The 16,701-nt window shown below is 42.0% G+C and overlaps 1 protein-coding gene across 35 annotated transcripts in view; it reads right to left on the bottom strand.

The window, feature by feature from the left end:
- LOC105070277 (uncharacterized) overlaps window positions 1-16,701 on the bottom strand; it is a 246,329-nt gene that overhangs the window by 227,697 nt on the left and 1,931 nt on the right. For 23 of the 35 annotated variants that reach the window (XR_012505754.1, XM_074360982.1, XM_074360986.1 and 20 more), the window contains one exon: window positions 15,075-15,136. The exons of the other annotated variants lie outside the window; for them this stretch is intronic. Coding sequence is in view for 20 of the 23 variants with exons in the window: in XM_074360982.1 (XP_074217083.1) it covers window positions 15,075-15,136 (62 nt within the window). In the remaining 3 variants the exon portion in view is untranslated. The remainder of the gene's footprint in view (window positions 1-15,074; window positions 15,137-16,701) is intronic. 35 annotated transcript variants of the gene reach the window in all.

Consider the following 16,701-nt stretch of genomic DNA (forward strand, 5'->3'; position numbering starts at 1 on the left):
TCCTTTTGAAAACAACCCATGCTTTTGTTCCTAATTCTATTTGTCAGTCCTATGCCACCAACACCAACACCTCTAAAGCCATATTTACTTCCCTGTGTTAAGGTAGCAGACTTCTTATGTCCTACACTATGAGCATTGGTACCCAGATATCAATGGCATCACTTGTGGTTTATTCCCTAATCTTCATCCTTGTTTTTGTCACGTGAGGATGTCTGAGGACACTCTTTCTCGCTTCTTTTCCATTTTTCTTGGTGCCCTTCTATCTAGACGCTGTCCTCCATCCGTCCCTCTTTGGTAGTTTTGGAAGTAGACTGTCCAGTTTCTTGTCATTTGATCCTCCATGAAATGCAGGCTCCTTCTTGCTTATAATACCCTAGAATACTAAGTTCAAGTCCAATAAGTCAAAGCCAGCTTTACTACCATCTCTATCTTCACTTTCTCCTCCAAAGTCAGGAACATCAACACCAGAAAATAAGAAAAGATCACCTCCACATAAATGAGGGTAAGGGTGTAGGCCAGGTTATTAAAAAATTGGCATGAGAACCCACAGGAAAAGAAGCAGGAATCTCTGGAAGCTGAAGTTGGCACAGATTCACTGGGAAATGCATGCCAGACTAACCTCTATTAGATTAGCGTGGCTGGCCTGGCAGTTTTGGACTTTAACAGAACATATGACTAAGAGTCTCGTGACACTTTTATGGACAAGCTATACTGGGTTAGATAAGAACATAATTAGATATAGTCATGCCTGGTTGGACATCTTTAATAAAAACCTTCTAACTGATGGGTCCTTAGTAGCTCTGTCTTCACAAACTTACATAAAGCTGCCCAAAGCAAGCATATCAAATTTTGAGGTGACCCCAAGGAATACTGTATATGAAGTGAGATTTTTAAATTATCTCTGTATTAAGAAACAATCATCTGCATCACCTAACAGCCAGTAAGAGATCAGTGTCTCAGCATGTGACTTATAGATGGAACACAGAGAACCTCTTCCACATTTACTTTTCATCCAAATAAAATGCATAGTGCACCAGAAGTTTAAGGTCAGGTATGAGTGTTTGGGCAAGCTAATAACACTAATGCTTTACAATCATGTAACCTATTACGGTGTGGAACTCTTTGGAATGCTATTCCAACTTGGAGCAGGCTCAGGGGTTTCCATTGCCTTTATTATTTTTATAAATCTGTTAAAAAAAATTCTGTAACATCGAGGCTCCAGTGTGGGGAGTGAGAGGTCAATAAGATGATTATTGATAGTCTGATATTCTGCTGTTTGCAGGGGAGTCTTACATGTGTTGGGGCTTCACAGACAGTAAGCGTTGCAAAGTACCAGCTGTATGAAAAGCTGGAGAATGCAATGACATAGAGTTTCACCAGCTTCACGTTCACAGTGGAAAGTCTTATCACACAGTAGCAGAAATAGGTTATTTTTATTTGTTGCTTGTACGGTCGTGCCCTCCGAATCCGTGGGTTCCACGTCCATGGATTAAACTAAGGGAGGACTGAAAATATTTGGGGAAAAAAAATGTTCCAGAAAGTTCCAAAATGCAAAACTTGAATTTGAGAAGTATTTACATTGCATTTACAACTATTTACATAGCACTTACATTGTATCAGATACTCAAAGTAATCTTGTAGGTTACATGCAAATACTATGCTATTTGAAATAACTGACTTGAGTATCTGAGGATTTTGGTATCCTGGAGGGGAGGGATGTTCCTGGAACCAGTCCCCTGTGGATACTGAGGGATGACTGCATTTTAACTCAAATTAAATTGTAGATGTAAGGTAATAAATAAAATCCATCCAAAAAATTATCTCAATAGAAGAGACAATAAAACAATTTTACCAAAATAATTTTTAAATTACCTATATTCTATTCTTAGATATACAAATGACAATAATATAATCACAAAATTACAATCTTAAAATAAAGTAATCAATTATTAAATAAATAATGCTAAGGTTTTGAATTTGGGTTTTCTAAAAATAATCATTAAAGTATATAGAATGAGAAAGACATGGCTTGAAATGAAAGGTTAATTTGGGGGGAAAAAAAACTTGGAATCTTTTAAACCATTCTATGAACCAAAAGAACTTTACTAAAAGAGTTGATGCAAACTTGGCGCACATAAAAAGGTATCCAGTGGCCAGCCTCAGGGAAGTAATGGCCCCACTGTAGTCTGTGATTGATCCTGCGCACCCTAGGAGGACAGTCCATGCCCTGACCTCCAAATCTCCGTCAAAAGGCCTCCAGAGCTCTTAGTGTTCCTGGGAACACCACCCAGGATGGGATTTAGCCATACAGATATCACAGTGATGACTCCGACAAAGACTTTCAGGGCATGGTGAAGACAGAGTTGATGGAAGTGAATTCAAGAGAGATTAGGAGGAGAGGAATATAAGTAGGCGAATATAGAAAACTCTTTTGAGGATTTTGTGATAGTGAGAGGGGAATGTCGAGTTAAAAAAGGGCTATATATACCTATATATATGTACAAATAGATATTTAATATGGTATTTATTATAGTATGTTTGTATTATGAAAAGGATGTCCCATAGAAATCACCCAAAATTTACAGCCTCATCACCCCACCCAGACCCACAAGTTCTGCTGGGTAGCCACTAGCCACAAGTGGCTACTGAGTACTTGACATGTGTCTGCTCTGACTTGAGATGTACTGGAAGTATGAAATATACACCAAAATCTGAAGACAAAGTATTTTAAAAAGGATGCCATGTATCTCACTCGTATATTTTATAGTGATTCATGTTACAATAATATTGTACATATAGTGAGTAACAAACATGTATTACTGAAGTTAAGTTCTCTTTTCTAAATGTGGCTACAAAAAAAAGTTTTAAATTATCTATGTGGTTTGCATGGTATTTCTGCTGACTGCACTGATTCAGACCAGAGTGGCAAATCCTATTGTTTGATTTTTACCTGGTTTATTTTAGTCACCCCATAAGCTCATCCCTCATCTCCCATCAGCCTTGAATACCCTCAACCTGATCCCACCTTCTGTCCTCCACAAATCCTGACCCCTTTCATTGTGGAACCCATGGCTCCAAATTCCCTATTCCTCAACTCTTCTTCACATATTTCCTTCACCTTCTTGCTCTAAATCAGTGGTTCTCAAACACATCCGTGCACAAGAATCACCTTGGGAGCTTTAAACAGATCAGTGCCCAGTTCTTATTTTCAGAATGTTCAGTCAGATCATCTGCTGTGGGGATAAGGCATCTGAACTTTTTAATAGCTCACTCAGGTGATTCTAACGTGCAGCTGGGATTGATAACCACTCATTAAACCAGATCCAGCCTTCCACCTACTCCAACGCTGCACCCGTGTTAGCAAACATGGCCGGGGAAAAACACAGTGTGCTGGCTGGTCTCCTCAAGGACTATCTAGAGTGGACTTAAAGCTGCCCAGCAATTCTACCATTTTCCCCTTGTCCATCACTATCTTTATCTGCTAGAGAAACATCTTTCTCCTCCATCCTCTCTCTGACTTTGCTTCCTGTTTAAGCAAGAAAATAGAAGACATTAATGCAGACCTTGCACAAAGCTCCCTCCACCCCACCCACCCACCTGCCTGCATATGTAGCTATATATACGTCCACCTTCCCTCATTACTGCAGCTCAGGCTGTCCAACAGAACTTTCTGATCAAAATGCTCTATGTTGGGGCTGTAAACTACCGCAGCCACTAGCCACCTGTGGCTATCATGCACTTGCTCTCAGGGTAGCACAACTAAGGAACTACATGTATAATTTTATTTAATTTTAAATTAATTTAAATGGAAATAGCCATGTAGCTAATGGCTACTGTACGGGGCAAAACAGGCCTAGATGATGGTACCCCACCTAAGACCAGATCCTCCACTTTATTCCATGTGCCGTTCCCTCTTACCTACTCCAGGATGCTGCTTCAGCGATCAGCCCCTCTCTGTTGTTCTGTCAATTTTCCGTTGTTACTGGATCATTCCCCTCAGCAAAATCATACATTGTAGTATCTTCCATTAAAAACAAAACCCTTTCTTGGTATTCCCCTTTAGTTATCAGTTTCTTTGCCCCTTTTACAACCAAAAGCCTCAGAAGAATATTTTTATAATTACTGATTCAAATTCCTCTCTCCGTCTGTCTCTTAAACTCCTGCCAGTCATACTGTCTCCCCCATCCCCTAAACCAGCTCAAGTCAGCATCACCAGTGACCTCTCCATCACCACTGGGCTGCACCCTAGGGAGCTTCCTGAGTGAAATCTGAAACTAGCCCCCACACATGGAGGGCAGGGAGAGGCCAAAGAAAGAGACAGAACACTCCGGATTGGCAGGGGGCAGATTTAACAAGCAAGAGATCTTACATGAGGCTTGTCTTCGGTCAAGAAATGAATAGGTTTCTGCACCTGCCCACCAGAATCTTCAAAGGTTATATATAGGGCTTGACGGGGTTCAGTCACATACACGGACGAAATGGTCTCAACAGCACCTTGCTCTCTCAAGGCTGTGCCCTTGGAACAGCTCCTGCTGTGGGAACAGTGGGTGGAACGTACACTCCAAAGACACGGAGCGGGTAAGGAGCCCTATTTCCCCGGGTCCAGCTTACGGGTCAACCTGCAGTCGCATCCTCTCAATGACCTCCTCCAGCAATCACCAGATCCGTAAGGTCCTTATCACATTGGGTGTACCTGCAGCTGGTACCCCAGTAATCCCTCTCTCCTCATGAAACACTTTCCTGACACTTCCTTCAGTTGGCTTTTTGGAAACTACTCTCCCAGCCTCCTCTGACTTCCCCTCCTCTTCCTTCTCTGCTTGCTTTCCTAATTCCTGCTCATCTTACCAACCTTGAAATTTCCAAGCACACCAGGGCTCAATCCGAAGTCTTCTCTTTTTGCCCGGATCACATCCTAAATGAGCTCATTCAGTACCATCTGTATCTTTACCCTGACCACAACTTTTAATTCTAAATTTGCACGTTCAACAAGTTAGTCAGTATTTCAAACTCAAAGGTGAGTAGGCACCTTAAGTTTCTTTTTAGTTTGAAGTACACTCACAGTGGTGTGCTAGTTTCCAGTGTACAGCATAGTGATTCTGTCATATACATATAGATATTCCTTTTCATATTCTTTTTCATTATAGGTTATTACAAGATATTGAATAGAGTTCCCTGTGCTATACAGTACGACCCTGTTGTTTATCTATTATATATAGAGTAACATCTGTAAATTCTGAACTCCCAATTTACCCCTCTCCCCTTTCTTTCCGCCCAGTAACCATAAGTTTGTTTTCTATGACTGTAAATCTGTTTTCCCCATTAACACCTGTCCTCCCCTCTAGAACTCGCCACTGCTACAGGCTTTCCTACCTCCGTGCATGTTAACTCCATTCTTCCAGTTGCTATGGCCAAAAGCTTTGGGTCATCCTTGAGTCCTTTCTCTTTCACATCACAAATCCAATCCATGAGAAAGTCATTTGGGCTCAAACTTCAAAATACATTCCAAAACTTTTCTCGTCTCACCACCTCCCACTCTCATGTAAATTTTTGCAATAGTCTCCTGCCTGACTTTCCTCCTTCTTTCCTGGCCTCCTTATGGACTCCTTTCTATACAGAAGCCAGAGTGATCCCTTTGAAACATGAACCAAATCACGCTCTTCCTCTGCTGGGAGCCCCGCACTGGCTCCTACGGCACTCAAAGGACTCACGGTGGTTTTCAAGGTCCTGCACTGTCTGGTCCTTTTCACCTCTGCGTTAGTCTGCTAGAGCTGCCATAACACGGTACCACAGTGTGAGTGGCTTAAACAACAGAGATGTATTTTCTCACAGTTCTTGAGGCTAGAAGTCCAAGATCAAAGTGTCCCCAGGGTTGGATTCTTCTGAGGTCTCTCTCCTGGGCTTGTACACGGTCGTCTTTCCCGTGTCTTCACATGGCCTCCCGTCTGTGTGTGTCTGTGTCTTAACCTCTTCTTACAAGGACACCAGTCACACTGGATTAGAACCCACTCTGAAGATCTCATTTTAACTTAATGACCTCTGTAAAGCCCCTATCTCCAAACACAGTCATATTCTGAGGTACTGGGCATTAAGACTTCAATATATGAATCTGGGGGTGGGGGAGGTAAGGACACAGCTCAGCCGCTAACAACCTCCCGATCTCACCTCCTATCGCGATCCCCCTCCTTCCCTCCCCTAGCGCCTCAAGCACCATATTGCTGCTCTTCAAACAGGCAGGCTCGCTCCTGCTTCGGGAGCTATTCTCTGTGTTGGAATCCCCTTGCCCCAAGACAGTTGCAAGCCCTTCTCTCATTTCCTTTATATGTTTGCACGAACATCACCTTCAGTGAGGTTATTCCTCTACCAAGCCTCAGACCTCCTAACCAAACACATATTCTCCATCTCCCCTTAATTCTGCTTAATTTTTTTCCATAGCCTGTATCACTATGTACCACACTCTATATTTTCTTGTTACTTACTAGTTTTTCTTTTATCTTCTTCCACTTAGTAGGTACTCATTAACTATTTGTTGAATGAATAGATAAATAGAATATATTCATTTGCAGAAAGAAATACATCTGAAGGTCATCATAAGGGATCTGGCAATGATATCCTGTAAGCCACCGCTTAGAAAATCAGATTTTTAGGTTAGAAAAGAGAAGAGAGGCCTAAGGGAACACTGGGAATAACTGATTGAAAACTTCTGAAGGCTTGTCCTGTGGATGACAACAGAGTCACTCTGTGCATGTGTCATTACTCTATATGGCAGAGCTAGACTAAAGGACAGCATTGAAGAGAAGGTGAATTTTAGCTCAACAGAACAACAAAAAAGTTCCAGTGAAATGTTTATGTTTCCAGAAGATGGCTCCCAATAACAGAAAATAAAAAAGGAAAAGCCAAATAATTCTCTCAGGAATACTGCAGGCAAGACACCTGTGCTCATGAGAGGATCAAACGTGAGTTTTGAGTTGGGTTCTGACTCCAAGTTTCTAGAAGGATAAACTGACATTATTTATCTATTAATGGTGGTACTGGGGATTGAACCCAGGAGGTGGTGCATGCTAAGCATGCACTCCACCACTGAGCTAGACTCTCCTCCAATCAACTGACTTCAGATGAGGAAAAATATCACAAAGTATGGCCGGTCTCAGTGCCCCACTGTTTCCGTGAGTCAGGCCTGGTGAGACTGGCAGGTCTGGGAAGCATCACAAGCTGAAATGAGAATGGGAAATCAGGGAGACGAGGGTCAAGGTTGGCCAATAAATAGTCATGTGACTGTAGGCAAGTCACTTCCCTTCTCTGGGTCACCAGGGAGTCCTCGTTAAGTTAAAGGCTTGGCAGAGATGGGCACCACATCCCTTCAGTTCTAAACACTGCAATTCTAGGTTCTTTTTCAAGTCATAGGAACTGGAAGAGGACTGGAGATGAAAGAGTTTAGGCAGTCACGGGGTATTATGGGATGGGGGAGGAGGCACCCGGGCAAGTTCAGACTGAAGGAGAATCATGTTAAATGGAATTCTTCCTCTGCAGAGGGGTTCAGAAATGAGAGAAATGGCTCCCCTGGGCCAGCCGTCCAGTATCTTCTCTTCAAGTGTGAAAAGGTGAGAGGGCTCCAAGCTTGAAAAATCAGAAGAAACTGCTACTTACACAGAGAACCACTTCTCACTCCGGAGGGACTAGCTAAGCTGCGGGGTGTGCTGCGCTGTGGTTCAAGGAGACCCAGCATGACTGTCACCGAAGAGTCATTCCAAAGGGGAGTGTGAGCAAACGCACATCACTGTGCTTGCCTGAGCTTCTTCCTCTTGACTGAAAAGACATCTCTCATGGATGTTTCCTAGGCGCTGAATTATCAGGACTAACGAGGCAGCATTAAGGACTTGAGTTACGCCAGTTCAGTTTCTAACGTCTTGGTCGACCCTCTCCGAGGCATGGCCTGCACAGGGCTTTGGGGGCTGTTTAGAAATTTTAGTGGAAAAGTGTCAAACAATGTTGACTGAATCTGATTTTTCAACAAAAATTCCCAGTAGATTCCAAGCAGTTGAGACTGAAATGGTCTGATCGACTTGAAGCAAATCCATGACTTGTTTTCGTAGGTGGGCCTAAAATCAGTACTGATTTTGATACTTTCCAAGATTTAAGCCAGGTTGATGCTAGGGTTCTAGAATTTTCTGACAACCAGAATTTTTTTTTCACCATCTTCCCTGTTTATTTCCATTTCATTTTACTCTTCCTCTGAGAACAGAAGTGGGCCTGCATGGTTCCCCTGTTTATTTCCTCAGAATCTCTTACCAGGCTTCGCAAACTCACCAGAACAAGGTGGTTATTTGGACTCTTGGTCCCATGAGGTGAGACAACAGAACCTGTTTTCACTGATAGTTGGAAAACAGAAATGACAATGATCCTTTTCAGGCTGGGCTCCCTAATTTTCCCTTGTTTTCCTTTGGTGCAATAATGAGGGCTGACAGGGCCCCTTGACGCCATTAGCAGTAAATGAATTTTTCAGCGAGGACTAACAGAGAAAAACTATGGAAATTTAGGATTTATTTTTTTTGACCCAAGAGAGCTTTCTGTATCTCCTTATGCCTTTGCTTTCCATGCGTACTTTACAAAAAATTTCAGTAAAAGCTTCTAAAGTTAATCCTTAGCTGTCTCCTTCAATTCTCCTCCCCGGAACTCTTCGTTCATCTGTTTAGAGATCCTGGCCACTTCTTAAGGGTCCCTATCCCAAAAAATTAAAGGCAGTGCAGTAAACTCAAGTCTTATCCTGAGGCTTATCTTTGTAAAGTTAGCAATACTTCCTCCTTTTTACACAAGAAAATTTAAAGAGAAGCAGTCTCAAACGTGAACTGGATTCTGTCCCATTTCTCCTCCAAACTGGGAAAAAGCTGGTCATATAGTTTTACATTGTTAGTATAAATATTCAAAGACTCTAATCCGGTATCTTCCACATAACACACATTTTAACTCCTACTTTAAACTTTCAGAATGCTTTTTACGGTATCTGTTATGCCCTACTTTAAAATGTTTGTCGGTCTAATATTCCTACTTTCTTCCTTTATTAATTTATCTTCAAGGTCATGCGTGGAAACACCTTTCAGTGGAAAGAACCCATCTGCTTCGGCAAAAATGCACGCTATAAACCTTCACTTCTGCAAGGGCCTTAAAAAAAAAAATTTAAAAGCCAAGAGTCTGTTAAAATGCTTCCAAAGCAGAGTTCCCTCAAGCTTGCTCTGGTGCAACCCTGGTGCCAGGCATTGATGTGGTAAATAAAACAAAAACTGGGGAGAGGGAGGGATGCCATATTAAGGAGCCACTCTCTTTAAAATTCAAAATGTACAGAAGCATCTTAAAGGGCTGGAGGCATTCTTAAAAACATACATATATTTGTTTTGTTTTATTTAACCACTTATTTCTCAAACTTATTTGATCACAGAACTCTTTTCGCGTGTGTATGCAACACTTAGTAACATACTACTCTATTAGGGTTCCAAGGTACATGGTTTGGAAATTGTGCTAGAAGACATTATTCTTCATTTTTAAATAAGTATTATTTCAATGCATTCATACACTGGAAAATAATCTTGAGATAGAAATATAACACTTCATTCTAATACTGTATTTACAGAGGTATCTAGGGTTCATTTGACAAATAGTTAATCTCCAAGTGCCTACTTGGTTCCTATAAGTCAACACAAAAACGGATCTTCCTTTTTGTAATATCACGTTAAACTTCATCGGAATCGTCCACTAGTCATCTTTTAGGGGTAAATCATCAATTATCACAGACAACGACCACAGCCACGTCTCCGACTTTCATCTCTCACCTGCCTTCCCTTCAGTTTGTATTGGTCATATTTAAGGTACTTCTTATTGTATGTATTTCTGATTCTTAAATAAAAACAAACTAAAAATCTCATTTATTATTTCCCTCAATTTAAAAACAGCATAATCAATGACGTCCAAGTGAGACAGAAGTGGGAACAAACTCTCCCTCCTCCATCCCTATCTGGCTGAGTTAACCTCTTCAGCCTCCTCGTTGGTGACATGGAGGGGTACCCCAACACAACTCACAAGTATTCAGTGAGACCCTGTGTGTAAAGTCCTCAGCTTGGCACACGGCGATCCTTACGCCGGATTAATCAGAAGGGTCCCACCATGACGTCTTCACAAATGTTCTGTTTGTACCTGGAATCTCTGGCATTCCTTTCTCTCCGCTCTTCCTCATCCCAACTTTTTCATCCTCCAAATTTCCCTACAGCTCCCACACTGACAGATTTTTCTCTCGAAATGTTAGAATGAGTCAGATGGGTCAGGAAACCCATGGTGAGCTACTACTGCCCGCTCCATCCGCCCTAACTTCCTCAGCTCCTCAAACCTAACACGTGCCCCACAGCTAACTCCCGCTTACCAGCCCCACCATGAACATCACTGCTGTGTTTACGCGGTCCTTCCTTAAACATTCTCATTTTCGCCCCCCTTTTCTTTTCATGGTTACTGTCAAATTCCCTGCGGGGGGGAAAAAAAATCTTTTCCTGGTGTTCCCAGTTACCTCTTTCTAGTGCTCCAGGTCTGTGATTCTAATTTCCTTCTGATGAATTCACATATATACACACAAATACTTTATACCAAGTTGTACTTACTGATGTATAGTTTTTACTATGCCTTTTAAAAAACTTTAATTGATATAATTGACATATAAAATTGCATTAGTTTTAAGTATACAACATCATGATTCAACTTATGTATATATTGTGAAATGATCACCATAATAAGTTTAGTTAACATCTTTCACCACCATAGCTACAACATGTTAATCTTGTGATGAGAACTTTCAAGATCTCCTCTCTCAGCAAATTTCAAGTAACGATATTCACCATTCACTATACTTTCCTCCCCAGACAGCTTTCTCATGTAAACACAAGCTCTTTCAGGGAGTGAACGTATCAGTTTTTCACTCTGCCCGCAGTGGAAGTGTAAAAACTTCTGACTGATCCACTAATACTAAACACTTTCATTCCTAGGAGTTCTATTTACTTTAACCAGAATAAACTACACATAGGACAGAAAACGTTAATTGAGGGAGAGAGCAAAGTTGGATATAGCAAAGTTGAATGCTATTTAAGGACAAGGTTGTATACCAGATGACTGTGAAGTTTTTGTTTATTTGGTAGCTGATTTGTGTGTTAATTTTGTCACCCAAGATGCTGTTTATTTATAAAACGTGCTCATGAATTCTTCGGGCTCGTCTGCCTGGAATTTCCCCCCAATCGTTTAAGGTTTAGGTAACACATCTCTGGCTACAGCCTTCACTAGGATTCTGAAAGTTGAGTTACTCATCCGAGAGTGTAGAACTTCGCTCTTTTTAAAGAGAAGGCAGAGGACAGCCCCTCGGTATGGTCTATGTGGAGACAAAGAGGTCTGGCCATCTTGGAGCACAACCTCTCTCAGCCTCATTGTTATCAGTGTTGAGCGCTGGCAATGGCCCCAGGCCACGCAGTCCCGGTGAGAGCTGCACCTTCCCGCCCTGGGGAGTGAGTCTTCCCCACAAGGTGATGTGGTCCGTCCTCCCATCTACAGGAAGTGGCCAGCCCCGTGTAATCCTCTCAGCACCTCTGTCAAGCAGCCTTTTCAAGCACTGTGACATCTGCAGACAGGATGCCTGTCTTTCACATACCAGACACATGTCCTTGGGAGTGGTGGGGGTTCTTCCTAATTCTTAGCCTGTTGCCTAATTCTACATTACTGGACTCCAAAGGAGTAGCCTGATAAAAGGGTAACCTTGAGTCTGGTCTTATTGATGTGTCAAAAAAGCTAATCACTCACAAATCGGGAACTTTTGTTAGCAACTCATTACCTGGGGACCCACCAAAGTAACGCTGGGTTGAGAGTCACTGTGCTCGGGGACAGCTCCTGGCAAAATCAACACATGGTCAAAGTCAGGCCTATCCTGGTCACTCAGGTGACAGCTATTGTGAATTTCTGTTCTCTCAAGAAGAGAGGACTAAGCTAAGTACTGTGCTAGGTACCTTCTCAGTTTGTCATACCACCTGTGACATGAGGGGACGCATTTTCAGAAATGAAGGCGCTGGTAGGTTTCACAAGTACATCCAAAGCTGGTATGTAGTGGCCAAGGTTTCCCAAGGCCTGAGTCCTTTACCACCATGGCACGACGCTGCCTTATCATCAAAGTTCTCTGAAGAAGCAAATGTGTGCATGGCCTTCTTTAAACCTCCCTGCTGCTGGGTTGATTTTCACACTTCCTACCTCTGGGGTTGGCATGCATGGTCTATTTTTTTCTCCCTCCTTTTCATTCCATAAAATATAAGAATATTCTTTTAAATTAGTCTTTGCGGTGACCTTGGAATTACCAACGTTCTTCAAACAAGTTATGTAAACCAGCTACCAAAAGTGGTCTGTGGCTTAACATTCAATATTATTGTCCCACGGACTGACTGCGCTAAGCTCATTGGCACACTGTCTGTTACTTGAACTGAAGGGTGTCTCTGAAGTAGTTTTGTGCAGTGATTGCAGAGGAATAATTTTAAAGCTCTTGTATTGTTTGAAGATAAATGAACACTTCACAGATGCACCACTGAAGTAAAGACTCATAAATGAAGCGGTAACTTAAGAAACAGGGAGAACAAAATGCCACATCCTTTGTTTACAGGAAGGTCCGTTAGATGTGTACAGTTAAACGTAAGTACATTAAGTGCTAACTATTCATTTATAATTTTCCTTATGTTTATTCATCAAGAAGAAAGAAGGAAACCTTATCATGTGAAAATCTGCATGCACCATTGGAAGAAAGAATTTTATTATGAAAACTTGAATGCTATTTACAGTTTAGACTTCCCGTAGATACTGAAGGCTGCAGTCAAGATGAAGAAATATACGATGCCCTCTGTCTTAGAAAAGGTAAAAAGAGATGAGAGTGAAAGCAACTCAAGATCTACTTCTGGTCTACAAAGAGGAATCGGCACGTGGCTCAAGAAGAGAACGCAGCTGAGAAGCATGTGAAACTCTCAAAAATGTCACAGTGTCTGTCATCACAGCTACTACTCGGCAAGGCAGCACCTCTATGGAAGGTACCACAATTTACAACATGATTGCAAGTCTGGAGTAGCCAAGTTACCCAAACATTCAACCAGGAGGCAGCTAAAGAAATCACGCTGGTTACCTAGGACTTGCGCTGGTTTCAAAAGGATGTGAATAAAAGGTGGAAGGAATCCACTCTCAAGGATGGATTGGAGGGTAGCTTAAATGTGAAAATAATAATTTTAGGGGTCCTGTTATGGACTGAATTGCATTCAACCCAAATTTATATGTTGAAGCCTAGTTCTCAGAACCTCAGGATGTGACTGTATTTGGGGATGGAGATTTTAAAGGGGGTAATTAGGTCAAAATGAGGTCTTTAGGGTGGGCCTTAATCCAATACCACTGGCGCCCTTGGAGGAGAGGATGAGGACACAGACTCACATAGAGGGAAGACCATGTGAAGACACAGGGAGAAAATGGCCATGTACAAGCCAAAGAGAGAGGCCACAGAAATCAACCCCATGGACACCCTGATCATGGACTTCTAGCTTCCAAAATCGTTAGAAAATAAATTTCTGTTGTTTAAACCACCCAGACGGTGGTATTTGGTTATCGTATCCCTAGCAGAAGAATACAGAGCTCACCTTCTGGCCTAGACTAAGACTGCTTTTGGTGGAAATCAGAAAACTCATAGAAAAAAACATATGTGGAATACTCTTTGACATAAATTGTAGCAATATTTTTTTTTTGGATCTGTCTTCTAAAGCAAAGGAAATAAAAGCAAAAATAAACAAATTGGACCTAATTAAACTTAGAAGCTTTTGCACAGCAAAGGAAACCATTAACGAGATAAAAAGATAACCTACTAAATGGGAGAAAATATTTGCAAATGATATGACAGATAAGGGGTTAATATTCAAAATATATAAACAGCTCATACAACTCAACGTCAAAAAAAAAAAATCTGATTAAAAAATGGGCAGAAGACCTGTATAGACATTTTTCCTAAGAAGATATACAGATGGCCAACAGGCATATGAAAAGATGCTCAACATGGTTACTCATCAGAGAAATGAGAATTAAATCTACCAGGAGATACGCCCTCACGACTATCAGAATGGCTGCCATCAAAAAGAATACAAATAAATGTTGAGAAGGATGCGGAGAAAAGGGAACCCATGTACTGCTGGTGGGGATGTAAATTGGTGTAGCCACTGTGGAAAACAGTATGGAGGTTTCTCAAAAAACCAAAAATAAAACTACCATATAAGCTAACAACATCATACCTGAGTGTATACCCCCAAAAATGAAAACACTAATTCAAAAAGATACAGGCACCCCAATGTTCATAGCAGCATTATTTACAATTACAAACACATGGAAGCCACGTAAGTGTCCATCAACAGATGAACGGATAAAGAAGATGTGATGTATATATTCAATGGAATACTACTCAGTCATAAAAAGAATGAAATTTTGCCATTTCAACAACATGGATAGACTCGGAGGATAGTATGCTAAGTGAAATAAGTCAGATGGAGAAAGATAAATTCTGTATGATATCATTTATATGGGGAATCTAAAAAAATAAAACAACCCAATGAATATAACAAAAAAGAAACAGACTCCCAGATATAGAGAACAAACAAGCGGTTACCAGTGGGGAGAGGGGAGGGAGGAAGGGCAAGGTAGGGGAAGGAGATTAAGAGGTACCAACTAATATGTATAAAGTAAATAAGCTATATGGATGTATTGCACAACACAGGGAATGCAGCCAATATTTTATAACAATTATAAATGGAATATAACTTTTACCAGTTATGAATCACTATATTGTACTTCTAAAACTTATATAATATTGCACATCAACTATACCTCAACAAAAAATAAGACTGCTTTTGGTGATATTTGCATGGCACAGACAACACCTTAAACACAAGATGACAAGAGATGTGGCTCAGCAGTACTCTGCATCAAATAGAGGGGAGATTCAGCAGCAAATGTGACCAACCTGAACCCATCCAATCCAATGCAACACTAACCTGCAGAGTGAGGTGGACAAGAGACTCCTCCACGCTGCAGTGGCCACAGCACTCTTGGAGGACTGTAAAACACACACACACACACACACACACACACACACACACACAGACAAATCAGAATGCATTTAGAGAACAGCCAGGGTGTGGCAGGAACCAGAAACAGGTTCCACTGTGCCACGTGTGCACCTGTTGAATGACGTGCCTGTGTTACTGTGCAAAGAGAGGACTCTGGAGGCAGGAGCAGCGTGAAAGCTGTTGGCAAATATGTGAAGATCTGTGACGTGGAAAAGACTTGTTTGGCTTGGCCACAGATGTACAACAAGGACCTCTGGGTGCGAGGTGAAAGGGACGGGATGTGGGCTTTCATTGGGTAAGAGCTTTCTAGTAACCAGAACAGCCAGAAGACAGAATGCACTGTCTGAGGAGTTAGGGAATGCCTCCCAAGCTGAGGCATTTAGGTCTAGGCTGGGAATGTTGTGGCGATTCCAGCCAATGGGTGCTCAGTCCCCTCCCCAGTGCTGAGTTCCAACTAGAGATGTTCTCCTATTTACTGCTCAGAGGATCCTGAAGACACCTCGGGGCAGGAAATGGCATTAAACACAGAACAGCGATAGTGGCTGAAAATTAAACACCATCAGGCTCTCTGAGTGGTGATGAAACAGGAGAAAATGTAAAGAACGTCCATCACTCTGACACAGTCAGGAGCTCATCACCCCCACGGAACATCTTCTCCAGGGATGGTGACTGCGGTGCATTTCAACAGGGGGAAGGGAAAGTGCCAAATCTAAGAACTTTTATTTTCATAGATTATAACCTCACCTCTGTATTTCCGAATTCTGTGCTCAGTAAAAGTCCCTTACTCTTAAAAATTGCTTCCTCCCTCCCAGGACTGACTTCATGGGCACACAATCGGTGTGGTCACAGAGTCCTGTTGTGCTCAGAAGGACCCTATTCTTGGTTAAATATTCTTAATTTTGGAACAAAAGGTCCCATCTTTTCATTTTGCACTGGACCCTGTAAAATTTAAGAGTTGGTCCTGCTCCTTTCCCGTCTTTGAGTCAAACTCCTCTCTGCATTCAATTGCTCCTACAAACCTTGGGCAGAGGGAATTGTGGTGGTGCCTAAATGTTTGGAAGCAACTGGGTTTTGCTGTCACTTGGGCATTTCTCTGCAGTCCCAACCGCTGTCAGCTTTGCGAGAAGTTCCCTCTCGGCAGCTTCCTCACTTCTCAACGGAAATAGTAACAGTAGGGGCCTCATTGGTTTTGGTAGGAAGTAAATGACTTAAAGCATGTTAAACAAATAATTCGCGGTAAAAAGTATTTGTCATTATTTGTTGAGGACATTCAAAGGTCATTCAGGGGAAAAAGTAACCCAGGGATCAGGCTTGGATGCTTAGAGGGGGTAAAGGCAGGAGACATCTAGAGAAGCTGGCAGAGAAACGCTGACATCTCGGGAAGGAAGTCTGCATCCTCCTTGGCCGAGCCATGAGCCCAGGGCCAGAGTCGGTGGCTTCATTCCGTCCCACCAGGCCCACTGTGGACTGTGGCTCAGAGACACCTGCTCCTTCAGGTCAACAGCAGGGGATACATCTGGGCAGTTCTAGACCATTCTAGACTCACTGGGCA

The sequence above is a fragment of the Camelus bactrianus genome, chromosome 1, assembly GCF_048773025.1.
Source record: "Camelus bactrianus isolate YW-2024 breed Bactrian camel chromosome 1, ASM4877302v1, whole genome shotgun sequence".
Classification (NCBI taxonomy): Eukaryota; Metazoa; Chordata; class Mammalia; order Artiodactyla; family Camelidae; genus Camelus; species Camelus bactrianus.